General features: G+C 34.0%; 1 protein-coding gene across 1 annotated transcript in view; it reads left to right on the plus strand.

The window, feature by feature from the left end:
* LOC106871640 (organic cation transporter protein) overlaps nucleotides 1–17712 on the plus strand; it is a 56220-nt gene that overhangs the window by 16424 nt on the left and 22084 nt on the right. Inside the window, exons 3-4 of the mRNA XM_089366610.1 lie at nucleotides 9748–9851; nucleotides 15189–15343. Of these exons, the coding sequence (XP_089222736.1) occupies nucleotides 9748–9851; nucleotides 15189–15343 (259 nt within the window). The remainder of the gene's footprint in view (nucleotides 1–9747; nucleotides 9852–15188; nucleotides 15344–17712) is intronic.

Consider the following 17712-nt stretch of genomic DNA (forward strand, 5'->3'; position numbering starts at 1 on the left):
CCATTACACATATGCATTACAAAGTTCATTATCATACTGAAACACCATACCTACTTACCTGATGGTGTGAAACAGATTAATTACAATGGCTAGTTCTTGTGTTTTCACGCTGAGATGAAATCTAAATGAGCAGAACATATCCCTTTGTTGCTAGAATGATGAGGTTTAAATGACGCAATGGAATCCAAAGCAGACGATACTGATACCATCATTTGACTTTTATACACATGTATCAGAAATGCATAACTATATACATAAAACTGTTAATAATGATACGTATTTACGTATAAATATGTAAATGTGTGTCTGCATGTCTGCATACTAATCTGCATGCGAATGTGAAGAACAAATTAGTCTTTACTAACTTTAAAGAATATGGATAACTATAAACATATATATATTATATACATAGAATTACATTATATGTATATATAACATTATATATATATATATATATATATATATATATATATATATATAACATTATATACATGTGTGTATTTATATATATATATATGTATATTTATATATGTGTGTCACACGAGTGTGCATGAAAGTGCGTGTGAATGCGAATTAATGTTTTTTTTATTTCCTTTTATACTTGCAGATGATTCTTCAACAGATCGTTAAACTGCCAATCTTGGTTTCATTTGTCTCAGGTATTTCAGGTCTTCACGACAGTGATGACAAACAACGATATATATATTTATATATATATATATATAAATAAAATAATCACATAATATCTTATAATTTCACGAATCGCTTATATCGTTCAGTGTGTTGAGAAACATTAATGGGGAGACGCTCGGGTTACTTTAGCTTATCATTGTTTTATTTTATGTATATTATGATCGATATACCTGATCATTTGTTATATCTTCTTATTCGGCTGTCCGTCGTAATTCGACGTTGATTGTTCTTGTTCAGTAATGATCTATGGCAGGTTTGCATGTGGGCTACCAGGCCTATTTTTGATCTGACGCAACGATGACATTTGGTGCAGGTGAAACTACTTGATGCAACAGAGAAGCGATGCCTCATGTTCTCTTTCGTATTATCTCTGTTGTTTCTCCTCTATGGCTGGAATCGCGAGCTTCAGCATCGGTACCATTTATCGCGTTGCAGGCTCTTCTCCTCCCAGATGTCTGGGAAGATGTCAGAGATCTTCACATGGCTCTTCAGCACATCCCTCTATCACAACCTCTGGAAACCACGGCTCCGTCTACCCTGACACAGGTCAGCATAGAAAAGTGCCTTCAGGAGCCTGTCACCACTCCCATCCTGCAAACATGCCATGCCCATTGCAGCTGCGATTAGGTAATGAAGGTCCGTCACAATAATGATGACAAACAACGATACACGCGCACACACACACACACACACACGCACACACACACACACACACAGAGAGAAAAAAACTTGGCAGATGATCTCTACCAAAAGTTCTTTTGAAATGTAATTAGTTTTGTGGTTATCACAATTTCGTAAAAATGATTTCATACAGTTTTTAAATATTAAAATATGCCAAATGAATTTGATGAGCTTACTTCAAACGAAAACCATAATATTGCTGAAGAATTTGCAATATTTTTAGAAAATACATTGAGTCAATTTCACAAGTGATTTGATGATGTTAATATTTCTTCCTGTAAAGGCGGTGAGCTGGCAGAATCGTAAGCACGCCGGACAGCATGCTTAATAATATTTCGTCCGTCTTTACGTTCTGAGTTCAAATTCCGCAGAGGTCGACTTTACCTTTCATCCTTTCGGAGTCACTAAAATAAGTACCAATTCAACACTGGAGTCGATGTAATCGACTTACTCCCTCCCCGAAATTGCTGACCTTGTCCCAAAATTTGAAACCAATATTTCCTTCTGAAATAGATCGTTTTTTCCCCCCTCTAGTTGGCTTTTCTATTCGTTGGAAAGCTTAATTTAATATTGCTGACTTTACAGCTACAATTAATTGATTTTACAAAGCGATATTGTTTTACAATCGCACCAAAACAGTGATATGTGGAGATTATTGAATTCTAACAAGTGTCCACAATTCAAGACCATCGAATATCTCATATTTTGGAAATTAAATTTGTGTATCACAAGAATCGTATTGCATCTAAATGTAAAAATGTTACTAACAATGCTCTCGATGTGTTTAGCTATTAGTAATTGAGGATCTGATTACATCAAAAATGGTGGAGATGCACAATATCAAGTGTCACAGATTTCTCACTATATTCCTTCGCTTATTAATATTTGGGAACATTTTTTTTTGTGTAACACACACATAAATCTTGGTGGCTGTTGATCACCATGCAAATTTTTAAAGGTTGAACATGCCTGAAAATTTCTAAAGGTTGGATATGCCTGAAAATTTCTAAAGGTTGGATATGCCTGAAAATTTCTGAAGGCTGGACATGCTTGAAAATTTCTAAAGACTTGATATGCCTAAAAATTTCTAAAGACTGACTATGCCTAAAAATTTCTAAAAGCTAGACATGCCTGCTTGGTGTGGCCATTTCACTTGCTTGAAATAGTGGCCAAAGCTCTCTCAAATCTCACACAGCATTCTTTTTTTTTAAAAAGGAATACTTTGCACATTGGTAAAACAAGGTGACTGCTTTTAGATATTTCGTTGACTAATGAACAACAGCAATTGAATTCTACGTAGACACCAATCCATTTGAAAGCGACGAGTGCTATGAAATTGTCAGAAACACTAGAGACTGTTTGTTAGATGTTTTCAGAAGTAAATAGTTTTAAGGGTACAAAGAAAAATGAAGAACGTAAATGAAAGAAAATCATAACCGTCTGATTATAATGTATGTATGTATTATGTACATATGAGAGGATGGGCGGTATGTGTATGTGTGCGCGCGTGTGTGTGTATATAGAGAGATAGATAACTATATGTATAATATACATACATACATACATACATATATATATATATATATATATATATATATATATATATATATATATGAGATGATCAAAACCTCGTGAGTGGATTTGGTAGATGGAAACTAAAAGAACCTCGTCGTATGTTTATATATATGTATGTGTGTGTGTTGTGTGTGTGTGTGTTTATGTTGTGTGTGTCTTTGTGTATGTGTTTGACCCCCCTGTTGTTTGACAACCAATGGCGGTGTGTTAACGTCCCAGTCGTCTAGCGGTTCGGTCAAACAGACCGATAGAATAAGTACTGGGCTTACAAAGAATAAGTCCTGGGGTCAATTTCTTTACCCAAAGAACCCCTTAAGGCAGTGCTCCATCATGGCTGCAGTCAAATGACTGAAACAAGTTAAAGAATAAAAGAATATATATAATCTGTTAATCATTTATTTGTCATTTGACTGAGTAAATCCATGAAAAGAATTGTATTAAATAACTAAAAATTTAATTAAAAAAACGATACTTTACACAGGCCACAGAACCTTGTTAACCACCATTGCAGCATAACTCTGTGAGAAAAAGTGACTTTTACACATACATAAATACATACATACATACATACATATACTGACTTCCATACATGTACATATACATGCATACACACACATATACATGTAGATGGAGCTTTCGTTGTCTTGATGATGAGTATTGAGTTGTTGCTTTTACAGTCTCCTTCAGTTTGAATTTGTTTTTCCTGGCAGAAGTGAGCATCTATTTTATGTTTTATATCATTTACACGCAGTTCATTCTGTTTCATAGGTATTGGTTATGTAGCAGCCTTTTCTGAGTTAGAAAGGTAATAGGAAACATGAACAACTTCCTTTTAAACTGATTTTTGACAATCAATAGTCCCCTCCTGTCTTCTGAATTTGGTATCTTTAATCGATGGTTTTCAAACTTGTTTTGTCAGAATACTTCTAGTGTTAGAGTCTGTTGTATCCAGATCTGTTCTGTTCCAGTCCAATACCAAATGTTATGGCGGTTACTAAAATGTATCCTGCTACGGAAATGAGTTCAACATATATTTGACAAAACATTTCCCATTCGCCTTTTCTTACCTTTCGCGTGCGCGCACACACACACACACACATCGAAAGCTCTCAACTGATGCAAATTGGTTTGTCATTCACCCACTCTATGATATATTGCATAAAGTGAACGTTGTTCTAGATGTATCCTGGCTTCGATCGCGCAGGTCCGCCTTTTCCCAACAAGAATATTGATGACAAGTAGACACCTTGGCTAAAATCTTCAATTCTGTCTTCAGCAGAGTTGTTGGCCAGAAATTGTCAATGATGTCCTAAACTTTATTCACGTCCATCTTCAGCAGCGTCACAATTCACCGGTTCACTCTCTCCCCGTTCTGCTTCCATTTGGAGAAATCTTCTGACAAGACACTAGGAAACAAGTCTGGCATATGTATACGAAAACTTCATATGGCAGACCTCACAAGGGTGGCGTGAACTTGTGTATATTTTATCAGATACAGACTAAACTTTATTCATAGCTATTTTTCGCTATACCTGGAACGTGGGATGAGCATTTTCAGCAGATGTAATTACACTATATAGCAAGAAGTCTACTTTAATTAACTTAATAACAAAATGCAATTTCGCATTTAACAATACATTTTATCCTTCGTCCTAAGTCTTCTTTCTATTTCTAGTTTTGTTGGTTAATAATATATGCAAATCCACACACACACACGCGCGCGCGCGCGTGCGCACACACACACACAGAGACAAACGAACAAACAAAACTTATCCACGTATAACAAAACTCATTGGGATCCTGTTAATGCTCACTCATTTGCAAAACGCTCGCTCATGCGCGCACGTGTGTATGTCTATCAGCGTGGTATGTGTAGAGACTGGTGCGTCTGTGTGTTTTGTTATTGTTACTTAGCACCAATCCGGCCCTGAGGAAGCATACATAAGATCAAAGATATTCTGGTCATGACTATTCCTTCTTATTTTAAGAATTTTTTTTTATCAATGACTGCATTATCCAACGTGTCCTTCCTATATTTTATGAGTGTAAGGAGTGATTTGAAGCGAAATTAGGTTTATATTTCCAGCAAGTTGAACGATAACGTAGGTGCTGCGTCATGTGTGTGCTGTTGTTGTTTGGCTCCAGTTATGGCTTAAACGAGCAGATATATAATCAAACGTGTTCTAACTATGACCATCTCGTCTTTTCGAATATCATGTACTAGACTGCCTAATGTGTCCTATCTTTGTTAGATGGTAGAGTATATTTGAGAGAATTTGGCTTCTATTTCTAGCTGTAACGAACATGTAGAAGGGTCTGTTGAGTATTAAGTAGTGATGTTGATAGTGCTTTATGTATTTGTATATAAATTGTGTTATTATTATTGTTGTTGATTAAGGCGGCAGAAGCATTATCATGCCAAACGAAATGCTTTGCAGCATTTCGTCCGTCTTTATGTTCTGCACTCAAATTCCGCTGAGGTCGGACTTTTACTCTTTCGGAGTCGACAAAATAAGTACCAATCAATTAATGGGGTCTGTGTAATCGACTTACCCTTCCCCTTAAAAACTGCTGGCCCAGTGCCAAAATTTGAAACTATTATTGTAGGCACCAGATCAGTGTGATAAAACTATATGACCTCCTCTCCTTTTTTCCCTAACGTATTGCACCTTAGATCACATTATCTAATGTATTCTTTCCTTAAGTATGTATGATGGAATTTGAGGGAGATTTAGCTGTCAATTCTTTCAAATCGAATGACCCCATAAAAGACTCGGTGATAATTATGTTACATTGCATTTGTGTTTGTTGGTGTTGGTATGTATATCTGTGTGTGTATATGAGGTGTGGTTTGTGTGTGCTGTGATGTGACGTGCTTGCGTAGAGATTGGTGGGGTGTAGTTTAATATATTCGTGTGTTCATTTGTTGTTTATTTATTGTCAACGTTGTTCTAATTTGCATTTTCATGGTTCATGGGTACTAACCTGGTAGTGATAGTGAATATAGCAACCTCTTAAAACCAATTGAAATTACATGTGAATATCTATAATGTTAGGTTTATAGACCAAAATTCTTGAACAGGGCGCAAGAATATGGCTAAAAAGAAATTTAATATTTGATATTAAATAGCCAAATAATTATATAACAAAGAATTGAATAATACAGATTTCCAAATCATAATATTTGTTTAAACAAATTGTTTGCGATGAAAATGTTCAAACAAATATAACAGATATGACAGAGATATGACAGAAATTAGAGGAACAATGATTCGATATCCATCAACTGTTATGTACGGCTAATGTTCACATCCAGGCGTTTCATCGAAAGTTTTGTAGTCTTCTTGATACTTTATCACAAAAGGTAAATTTTTCGAATTGAAGAACTATGGGAAAAATTATGTCAAAACTAACACAATAAACCTTGAAGATACCAGGTACTGTTCACGTGTAGATGTGCGTGTTAACTCTAGGATTACCTATAACGATGTTTACAAAGTGAGAATTTTGTTATACATATATATTTTTTGTTTTGTTTTTAATTTGTTTCATCAGTTGTCAGCAATAATCCAAGCTATTTTCAGCTACCCGGTGCATGAAGACTTGCATGAACCTTCATAGCAAACAAAGAACAGTTTATATTTAATCTGACATCTCTTTTTCTAGCCAAAACGATAATGCTATTTCGTGGTTTTGAAATATAAATGATATTTTTTCACTAAAAATAGCTCAATTACAACTCAGTCATGACTGTTGTAAACACACACACACAGATACATACATACATACATACATACATACATACATACAGGGTGCAGTGAATAAACTGTCGTCTAAATTACGCAAAAATGAAAATAACACTGAGTTCTCATTTTAACAGATATATTTACCAAAATTACATAAAAATATCTTGAAATACTGAAGAGTAAATTTATTCAATAAAATCGCCATTGGCTTCAACCACGGCCTCCAGACGATTTCGTAATCTCCTGCAACTCTTCAGGATGGTTTCCTTGTTTAAGTTGGTGAATGCTACCATAATCCTTGCCTTCAGTTCATCTTTGGTGTTACAAGGAGTTTTGTTGGTCCCACACATAATAATCAAGAGGATTGCAGTCTGAGGAGATATGTGGCCAGATGTTAGGCGTGATGTAGTTGCAGAAATTGTCTGATAGCCATGGCTGGGTTCTCCTGCTTGTGTGGCATGGTGCAGAGTCCTGTTGTCAGACATAGGGTCTTCCGGCAGCTACCCTCTTGACCCAGGACAGCATTACTTCCACCAGGCACTTGATGTAGGCCTCCGTGTTGAGTCTGAGGCCGTGTGGGAAGATGAATGGAGGTGTAACATCGCCATCACTAGTGATCACTCCAAACACCATGATGTTGATTGGATGTAAAATTAATGTGTAAGTGGTTGAGCACTCCACAGATACGTGTGCCTTTAAGGTAGTTCTCGGGGAGATTCAGTGTGACACAGAGTGTGACAAGGCCGGTCCTTTGAAATACAGGTACAACAGAAACAGGAAGAAAGAGCGAAAGTTGTGGTGAAAGAGTACAGCAGGGTTCACCACCCCACTCTTGCCAGAGTCTCGTGGAGCTTTAGCTGCTTTCGCTCAATAAACACTCACAACGCCCGGACTGAGAATCGAAACTGCGATCCTACGACCGCGAGTCCGCGGCCCTAACACACGCGCGCGCGCACATATATATAATCAAAATAGGCAACAGTATATCACCTAAATCGCAATTATTTCTATACACACACACACACACACACACACACACACACACTCACACAGATATATATATATATATATCTATATATCTATATCGATATCTATCTATCTATCTATCTATCTATCTATCTATCTATATATATATATATATATATATATATATATATATATATATATATATATATATATATATTATACGCAAGTCATCGTAGAAATTGTATTTTTGCAATATAAGGACACAGAAGCATTGTCATGTCGTCATGTATTTCTTAATAGTATTTTCTATTAAGAAATGTTAGATGATGACATGTTTTGCGTTAACTACTCATACTGTTTTATTGCAGATGTTGTTGGCCAGTTATTGATTTAATACAGTGGAATATCATTTGTGGGTAGATACACTTTGACCTGCTTCGATATTTCTAGGTTCATCTAAACAAACTGTACTATTAACGCATGGGTCAAATGTAACTATAATATTGTTTGTCTGGATTTATTATCCGAAATGACACTGTTCACATTCATATGCGTCTATCCAGTAATATGCATATGCGTATACATACACATATACATACATACATATATATATATATATATGTGTGTGTGTGTGTGTGTGTGTGTGTGTGTGTGTGTGTGTGTGTGTGTGTGTGTGTGTGTGTGTGTGTGTATACACAGACAATATATGTATATATATATATATATATATATATATATATATATATATATATATACATATATATAATGTACATAAATGTGATATAAATACATGTATGTAAAGATAGTATATTTATATACATATATATAAACATAATGTATATATATATATAACATATGTGTCTGTATGTGTATTATTATATAATCTGTAATATTATAAGAGTATAATATAACACACACACACACACACACACACACACACACACACACACACACACACACACAGATATATACATATACATATATATATAATATATATATATAAATATATATATATATATATATATATATATATATATATATATATATATATATATATATAAATGTTCAATTTGCAAGGTAGTTAACTGGTAGCCAAATGTCACTTTAGCGCCCAAGGAATTAGTAATCACATTTGCGTGGGAGTTAATTCCGAGGAGAAGTGAAACATGTTTTGGAAAATATAAGAATAATGGAAAATGGGGACAAACGCTCAAGATGTTATTTAAATCATTTATATCACCCTATCACCGAAATATGTTTCTATAGATCCATTGAAATAAATCTGAGAGGAGGAATAATGTGAAAAATGCATCAATCTTATCAGGAAGGATATAAATAGTGGTCCTCAATAAGTCATTTAAAAATTACTAGCGTTCCCTATTCACCTTTGTTTTCCATATATATATAAACATATTCAAATAACATCTTGAGTGTTTGTCTCCATTTTCCCTCATTCTTATATATATATATATATATATATATATACATATATATATTTTGTGTGTGTGTGTGTTTGTGTGTGTGTATGTGTTTGTATGTGTGTATGTATATATATATATATATATATATATATTAGTCCAAAGTATACCAGAGAGCCATAGTATTGAGAACTTAATACGTATGTATACCTATGTATACGTTCATTCACGGTACCTCTCAACGAGAGGTACCATCATTTCAAAATTTTTCGGTGCTTTATAAACTGAGTGATCGTGTCTACCACATGTATGATCTTTTAGTTATGAATCCCTGAAAAAAAAGATAGTGAAATTTGAGATGGTAGTATTTGTACATATATATATATACATATATATATATATATATATATATATATGAATATATCATATACATTTATATATACGTATGTATATGTTATATGTATGCACATATATATATGTGTATATATACATATATATATATATATACATACATATACATACATATATACATACATACATATATACATACATACATACACACATATATATATATATATAAACACATACTTATAATATATAAACGTGTGTGGTCATAATTACATTTGTGTTGTTGATTGCTCGTTTTACTCGAAATTATTTTTTATTAGATGGACCTTGTCTGTGATAAGCAGTTTGCCTCCACCCACGCGCAGATGAGTGTGATGGGGGGCTTCTTGGCAGGAGCATTCGTCCTGGGGAGTTTATCCGACATGTAAGTCCGCCTCTTCACCCCAATTTGGGTGATTTGCAGGTACCATTATAGCCGAATGTACAACTGCTCAACTCTACCTTTCCCTATTTTATATGCATTTTTTGATACTTGTATTTCAAATATTTTTTTTATCTTATAAGCTATGTTAATCATATTGAGGAAGATATCACTATAGAATATATCATCCAAAATTGTATGTGATAAAGAGAATTATTTTTACTCTAGATTCATGCCTAAATTTTTTAAATGTAATTTTGAAATTGCATTCCTTCTTTCATATCTAGACATATTTCCATACAGGCCATGACAATTGCATATTATTGACTAATAGTAACTACAACTGTATCACAATCTGGGCCAGGGCCCATATTGCTTTCTGCCTAAGCTGGCTAAGTCCATTGCTGCACATAAATAAACTCGATAGTATGTCGGCTGCAAAGTCTCACCTCATATCATTTGAGTTTGTAGTATGAACCAGCAGAGTTTTTCGTCTGTTGGTTCGTTTTGAAGACCACTTTCTAGCTTCCATTTAAAAATTTATGAAATTTTAGTTTTACATTACTTATGAAAGCAGTAATACGTTCCTTGTTAGATGACGGTCTTCTGAGAGGGAGCTATAAACAAATTTAAACTAGAAACTTTTTCAGAAGGACTTTGAATTTCTGTTTGCATATTTTTTATATATTTTTTCAAGAATACTTTCTTACTTATAAACCTAATGGTCCTTTCCATTTAAAATAGATGACTTGGGGAACTACATTTTTCTGATACAGAGCGTTTTGTTAATTCTACGTCAGTATTTCTATGAAGCGCTAGATACGCACGCACACACACACACACACACACACACACACACACACACACACACACACACACACACACACACACACACACACACACATACATATATATCCGGAAATTATTATGATATAGTATCATACTTAATTATCTATTTAGGTTGTACAAAGTTCGTATTTAGAATGTCAGCCTCCAAGCGGGATATCTACATCTGTAATCAAGAACAACAGATGTTCTGCAGCCACGAAATAATGGGTAGGGAGAATAGAGTTAGTTTTAAAGATTAACTCAATAATTTCTGTATTCTGCTTCTATTCAGCATAAAACGATTAGTAAATGTTAATATCATGTTTACAGTAGGTACTACGGATACGTTTGCAATAGATGTTTTTGTTATAGCTAAGTATTAAGAAGAGATGGGGCAGTGTCCATGACCTTTCACGGGGCCTCCTAGACTGATAAAAGGAAGAGAGGAGTTTATACTCAGACCGGAGACAAAAAATGAACGTTTCAATTTCCAACATAGAAACGAAATGAATTCTTGATATTAATCTCTGTAATATTTAAATTGGAAAATTAATCTTGATGTTTCATTTGTTTTCCAACGAATATTCATACGCATACATATTAAGTATGTATATAACTGTAATTAAATACATATATGTACATGTTTGAAGAAGTGAATACAAAAAGTCGAGTGAAAATATCTAACAGAATAGAATATACTTTGATGACAGTGATAAGAAAAAACAAGTTTTTTAATATTATTTGAAGAAGATATTTATCTAGAACAATTTCATATATTTCTTGATATTCTTTTACTTACAAATAAGCGAGAACATGCTTTCGAAACTTTCTTCTAAATTGTTGAAATATATTCCTATGACATTTTCTTCCTTTAAAAAATATGATGTATAGTTATCCTTTTGCAGAAAGAAATTCTTTACAAATGGTGGAGGGTTGCAAAATTAGTTAGTGTTACTAACACATTTATTCCTAACTCTCACGTAATTTCTAGAAAGGAATTCTGAAAACAAAACTCCGTATACCATTTCTTCATCATTTTTAGGTTTTGATAAAATATTTCCGGTGCATTTCTTTCAGTATTTTAAGAAAAGATATTCATAGTTTTTCTAAATTACGGAATGGTGAGGGTTTTTTTTTATCTGTTTTCTTAGTCGCACTTCTTGATGTTCGATTTTGTTTCATAACTCGTTCCTTGACAAAAATGACATTCAGATAGTTCGATTTTTGACAAGTGATTATAAAATGATATAGCTTAGAATTCTTTTCTGCTCTAAGCACAAGGCCCGAAATTTTGGGGGAGGGGGCCAGTCGATTAGATCGACCCAGTACACAACTGGTAATTAATTTATCGACCCCGAAAGGATGAAAGGCAAAGTCGACCTCGGCGGAATTTGAACTCAGAACGTAAAGACAGAAGAAATACCGCTAAACATTTGCCCGACGTGCTAACGTTTCTGCTAGCTCGCCGCCTTATATAGCTTAGAATTAGAATTATAACTGCTTTAAATATTACACGTTATCTCTTAGAAATATTAATATTTTACGTTCTGAGTTCAAATTCCGTTGAGGTCGACTTTGTCTTTCATCATTTCGGGGTGGATAAAATAAGTACCATTTGAGTTCTGAGGTCGATGTAATCAACTTAACACCTCACCCGAACTGGCTGGCCTTGTACAAAAAATTTGAAACCAATATTTTGTATCTTTAAAATGGCGAGCTGGCAGAATCGTTACCGCGCCGGAAAAAATGCTTAGCGGCATTTCTTCCGACTATACGTTCTGAATCCAAATACCGCCGGGATCATCTTTGCTTTTCATCCTTTCGGGGTCAATAAAATAAGTACCAGTTGAATTCTGAGATCACTGTTATTGACTAGCCCCTCCTCCGAACTTGCTGGCCTCATGCCAAAACTTGAAACCAATATGTTGTATCTTTCTTGTTTCCTAACGTTTATAATTTTTGTGTTCAGACTTCAAATATTTCATTTAGTCAAAATGTTGAAGCTATTAAGGTCACTTATACGCTCACATCTATTCTATATAATTCTATATGACAAAAACCTTGTATTTAAAGCACAGAGAAATAACAGATTTTTCTTAATTCAAAATTTGCTCCTTCCGTAATTAGGAAGTAAAGTAATTCGCAGGAAACGTTTGAAGATATTTCAACTCTCATTATAGGATTGTTTCTTGATTTAATCTTCTTCAGCTTATTTCAATATTAAATTATCTTGTTATTGTTGTTAATAGAAAGAGACTTACTTGATTCTTAATTGAAGAAACTGAAGCACAAAAGTAGACAATCGGAAGACTAATGATGCTGGCATAACTACAATTAAGTACTCCACTGTCGGCTTTTGCTTCCTCAAAATTTTCTTAATAATGCATTCATTTACTATGAAATATTGTAGAGATATGTTTATGAAGGTGTAAATTAGAGTTAGGTCGTTCAAGTAAATTTTTTCTTAAGAAATTTTAAAAATTCATTCTAAATAGTTCAGCAACTTGCTCATAATTGTTGCATAAGAAAAAAATCTGTCATTATCATGAATGATATTTATTATAATACGAAATTACTCTTTAACTGTCTCAGTAATTGGACTGTGTCGTGCTGGAGTGGAGAGCTTGGCTGCAAAGCTTTTGTTGAACATATCGAATCCAGTACTTATTTTTCAAGCTGGTACTTATTCTATCATTCTCTTTGACCGAACTACTAAATTACGGAGACATAAACAAACCAACACCGGTTGTCAAGCTGTGGGGCGGACAAGCACAAGTGTAAAGACGCACACATACATATATATACTCTGGACTTCCATACAGTTTCCATGCAACTTCTACACATTTTCACTCACAAGGCATCGTTTGCCCTGGAGCTATAGTATAAGATACTTGTATTAAATACCGCTAAGTGAAACTGAAACCGAAACTACGTGGTTGCAAGGCGAGCTTCCTAACTACTCAGTCGTGCCTCTGACATGATGAAAAAAGTTCAAATTTTCCTCTTGCTTGTTGCAATACAGATCGAAAGTATCCAGTAATGGAAGCAAGAGAATACTGGCCAACTACAATACTCTTCTCTGATTTCAGTATGCTTTGCAAAGATCATGGCCAAGTTTTTCAGCGATTAAAAGGGAATGAACTTTTCTTTCTGCATCATTCTTTCTTATTGAAAAAAAAAATGATTTCAACATAATCTCACTTTCAAAAACATATCTGAAAAGCTTTTGTTTTAAACATGCATTATTAAAAATGTTGTGAGGAAACAAATTCGGTAATAGTAGGCATTAAATTGTAGTTATAATAAAAATGTGAAAAACTATACATTTTAGAGTATATTTATTTTTCCATAGCCAATATTTCGTTATGAACAATAGGATGGCCATTCACTTACTATTTCATCAACTAAGAAAGTTTAAGTCTATTGTCGTATGTCATGACCCAACAACTAACACAGGCGTATTTTATTAATACATTACTTTCATGTGAATGCCTGGTAACTTCAGAAATATTTTACCTTGGGAATGATGTTTTTGATTGTACACCTTATGTAACAGGTTTTACTTCTTCAATTTCAAACTGGATAACTTAGTACATCAAGGAATTTGCCGATTGTTTTAAAGTTTTGTCCTCGTACTAAAGAAGGTTTCTTTCATAGAACGAGTACTTAATTTTAGATTCTGGATTAGTTTATCGGTAGTCTTTCGAAGTACGTTTTATTAGTAAATATCTGGTATAAATCCCTAATAGTAGATAAAACCGATGATCTGGCCTGGACTTTAGTTTTTCTTCTAGTTTTTTTTTCTTTTTAAATTGATAGCTTTTATCTGTTACATCAAATAAAAATTAGCGCTTAGGTCTTTTTTTTTTCATATTTTTCGTCTGGTTAGAGGCAGATTTTGTTTCACTATGAGTTCTTCTTTCATCTTTTTTCATGTTGCCAGGTTTGTCCTCACTTTTGGATTGCGTTTGTCTCTAAATGATTCATTTTTAATTTCATTTGTCACCATTTGAACCCCTTTCTCAATGTATTGATGCTTCTCCCATATTTTACCCTTCGCTTTCGGTCCTGGGTTTTCCAGCTATGAATTTCCAAAAGCTTACTAATTATCGAATAAAGATTTAATAAAAGAAAACCAAATATTATAATTTTAGTGGATATGTAATATTTGATTGTTAGACCAATAATAAATAAATAAGTAAATAAATAAATTTTCAAAAAGCTATGTTTGAACAACTAATTTAAGCAATTTTAAATATTAAAAAAGAAGCTCGAAGTTTTACTGATCTTAATTAAGTCATTATGAAAGCATCTTTGAAGACTGATATATGCATACATATTAATAATTAATAATTAAATGTCAATTATTATACTTTAGATTACTTAAAATATTGTAACACTTTAACGGATACAACTATAATGTATTAAATGAAATTGGAATACAAGCCCTTTTAGTACAATAGAGGTTCTGTTGTATGTTATAATTTGTTTCGTTTTTTTTTTTTTTTCTAGAATTGGTCGCCGGAAGATTTTGCTAATTTCGTATCTTTTAAACATTTGTACCGGTATTGGCACCACCTGGGTTCCTGAATATATTTCCCTGGCTGTGATTCGTTTTGCACAAGGTATAGCATGTGCCGGAATAATTACAACGGCCTTTGTACTAGGTAAGTCATACAGAATTCATTGAAATCTAAAATATCAAACAAGAGTTAAAATTAACCGAATCTCTACATTGTCAGCCTACAACCAACCATAAATGCTCCTTACTTGTATCTAAGTTGTAGTTTGTGTATGACAAATATATTTAACTCGCATTGTTTGATGTAGAGAGACAGCATGTAATCATCTTTCGATACAGCAAGAGTGTCTTATAAAACAGAAGTCTTTTGTTATTTGTTACTGTCAGACTCAAATCTCTATCACTGCTTCGTATTACTTTAGAACGTTGTCGACTATCTCGACACCTGTATGCCGATATGGTTGCCAAGGTTTCCTTAGAATGGGACGCCTCCCAATGCCTCGGGTATCCTCAGCTGCGACATGCAGAAAAGAGGGGAGAAAACATCTTTCGCTGACCGGCTGCGTGATTCGATACGGTTCTGATAGTTGACCATTTAGCCTGACGATTGTATAGCTGATTCTATACAATAAAGCAGTCTACCCTCTGAAATCGAGAGCGAACCCGTTTGCATTGTAGTCAACAGCCAGATAGTCATAGCCGACCCTGCCAAAAGCTTTCAACAGGACCAAATTAACCAGAGCCCCATCAAAACCAAATTTACTCACTAACTTCTCACGAGTGGGAGATTGTTGTCGCCAGCAACAGTAGACATCTGCTAAAGCCTTGGCAAACAAGTCTGCCTGTAGTTATAACAATCGAAGGGAAGGTCATCCAAGCCATGCAATTTACTTGTCGAACAATCACATATTGCTAACAGTGTCACAGACGCTGTTATTATGGAATAAAGGTTTTTAAAGTACTTATCATTTTTCAATTCTGTGTCATGAGTAAAATTACTATGATCGAATTTACCTTTCAGACCTCTGAAATCGATAAAGTAGTTGTAGTAGTAGTAGTAGTAGTAGTAGTAGTAGTAGTAGTAGTAGTAGTAGTATACTGAGATCGCCCATACCCTTCCTCTTTAACTTGTGACATTGTGCCTACGCAAGAAATGGGTTTTGAGTTTTGAAAAATAAATTCAACTAAATAATAACAAAACAATTTTTCAAGTTTAGGACATTGTCCTAGAGTAAGTGATAGGATCTTCCAAGAGCGAATTTTCACCCATTTTTACACCTGAAGCCGTCCTCTGACGAAGTCTCCAAAGCTTCACATGAAAAAAAAATTATAATCAAAACTAATTCAATTTGTAAACTTAAGAATTTGTAAAAATTGCTCAAAACAGTAGTTCAAATTGATTTGTAAAATTAAAAATTGCGCTCTCCATAAATTCTTGTTAAGTGGAAATTCGCTTTTGACAATAAGACAGGTTCCTTGCCCGTGTAGTACAGAGTACAGTGTAAATTTCTTTGGTGCGTTCCTTCAGAATCCTCGTTTTTGTAGTAAATGTTGGCTAGTTTAGACAATCTAAGTAAATGGAGATTACACTGGATCTCGTCCATGGCCTTCTCAAGGGCATTATCACACGAGTAAAATTAAGTTACAATGCATATGTAATTGAAATTGTACCCTGGACTCGATCAGTCAATAATTTATTGTAACATCTTATTTTATTAATTGTTGAGTGGTGGAAAAGAAAGATTTTAATTTTGAACGTAGTAGGATTTGTGCCAGCTGAAGAATGGGTACTTGTAAGGAAAAATACGCGCCTCATTTCCTATGAAATCCAGCTGTTGCGGTTTTCCAGCTGGGTTGGTTGGCTATATCCTGGCAACTGGGTCGATTGGATTATAATCCTAACGACTGTGTGTGTGTGTGTGGGTGTGTGTGTTAGTGCAAGAAATCAATGGAGATGGATGACTTTTAAAGCTTCTAGTCGCGTTTTTGCAGGTGAATTAGAAAGTTATCCCTTCTGTATTGTTTATATTCTTTTTCTGTAAGAGTATGTCTTCAAATCAAAATCAAAATCAAAATCAAAATCAAAATCAAAATCAAAATAAAGGAATACATTAAGGATTACGCTTGTAATGCAGAACAGTATTTCTTTGGTGTCTATTTTATCAGCCCCGGATGTATAAAGGGCAAAACCTCCCTTGATGGAATTTGAAGTCATAACGTAGAAGGACAAACTAAATATGAGTATAATCATACTATAATCCACATTAACTGAAATATGACGGTATGTTGTAGAGAGCGGGTAACTGCTTAATAAACACGCGCGCGCGCACACACACATACATACATACACACATACATACATACATACATACATACATACATACAAAAATATCCCGTTGATGTTGTTGAAATTCCAATAAAGGAACCTTGGATCTAGGTTAGAAATCGGCTCTTTCTCTATTGGCAAAAAATCTTGAAATATAACTGAATGACATGCATACATACATACATACA

The sequence above is a fragment of the Octopus bimaculoides genome, chromosome 19 (assembly GCF_046866305.1).
Source record: "Octopus bimaculoides isolate indiv1 chromosome 19, ASM4686630v1, whole genome shotgun sequence".
NCBI lineage: Eukaryota > Metazoa > Mollusca > Cephalopoda > Octopoda > Octopodidae > Octopus > Octopus bimaculoides.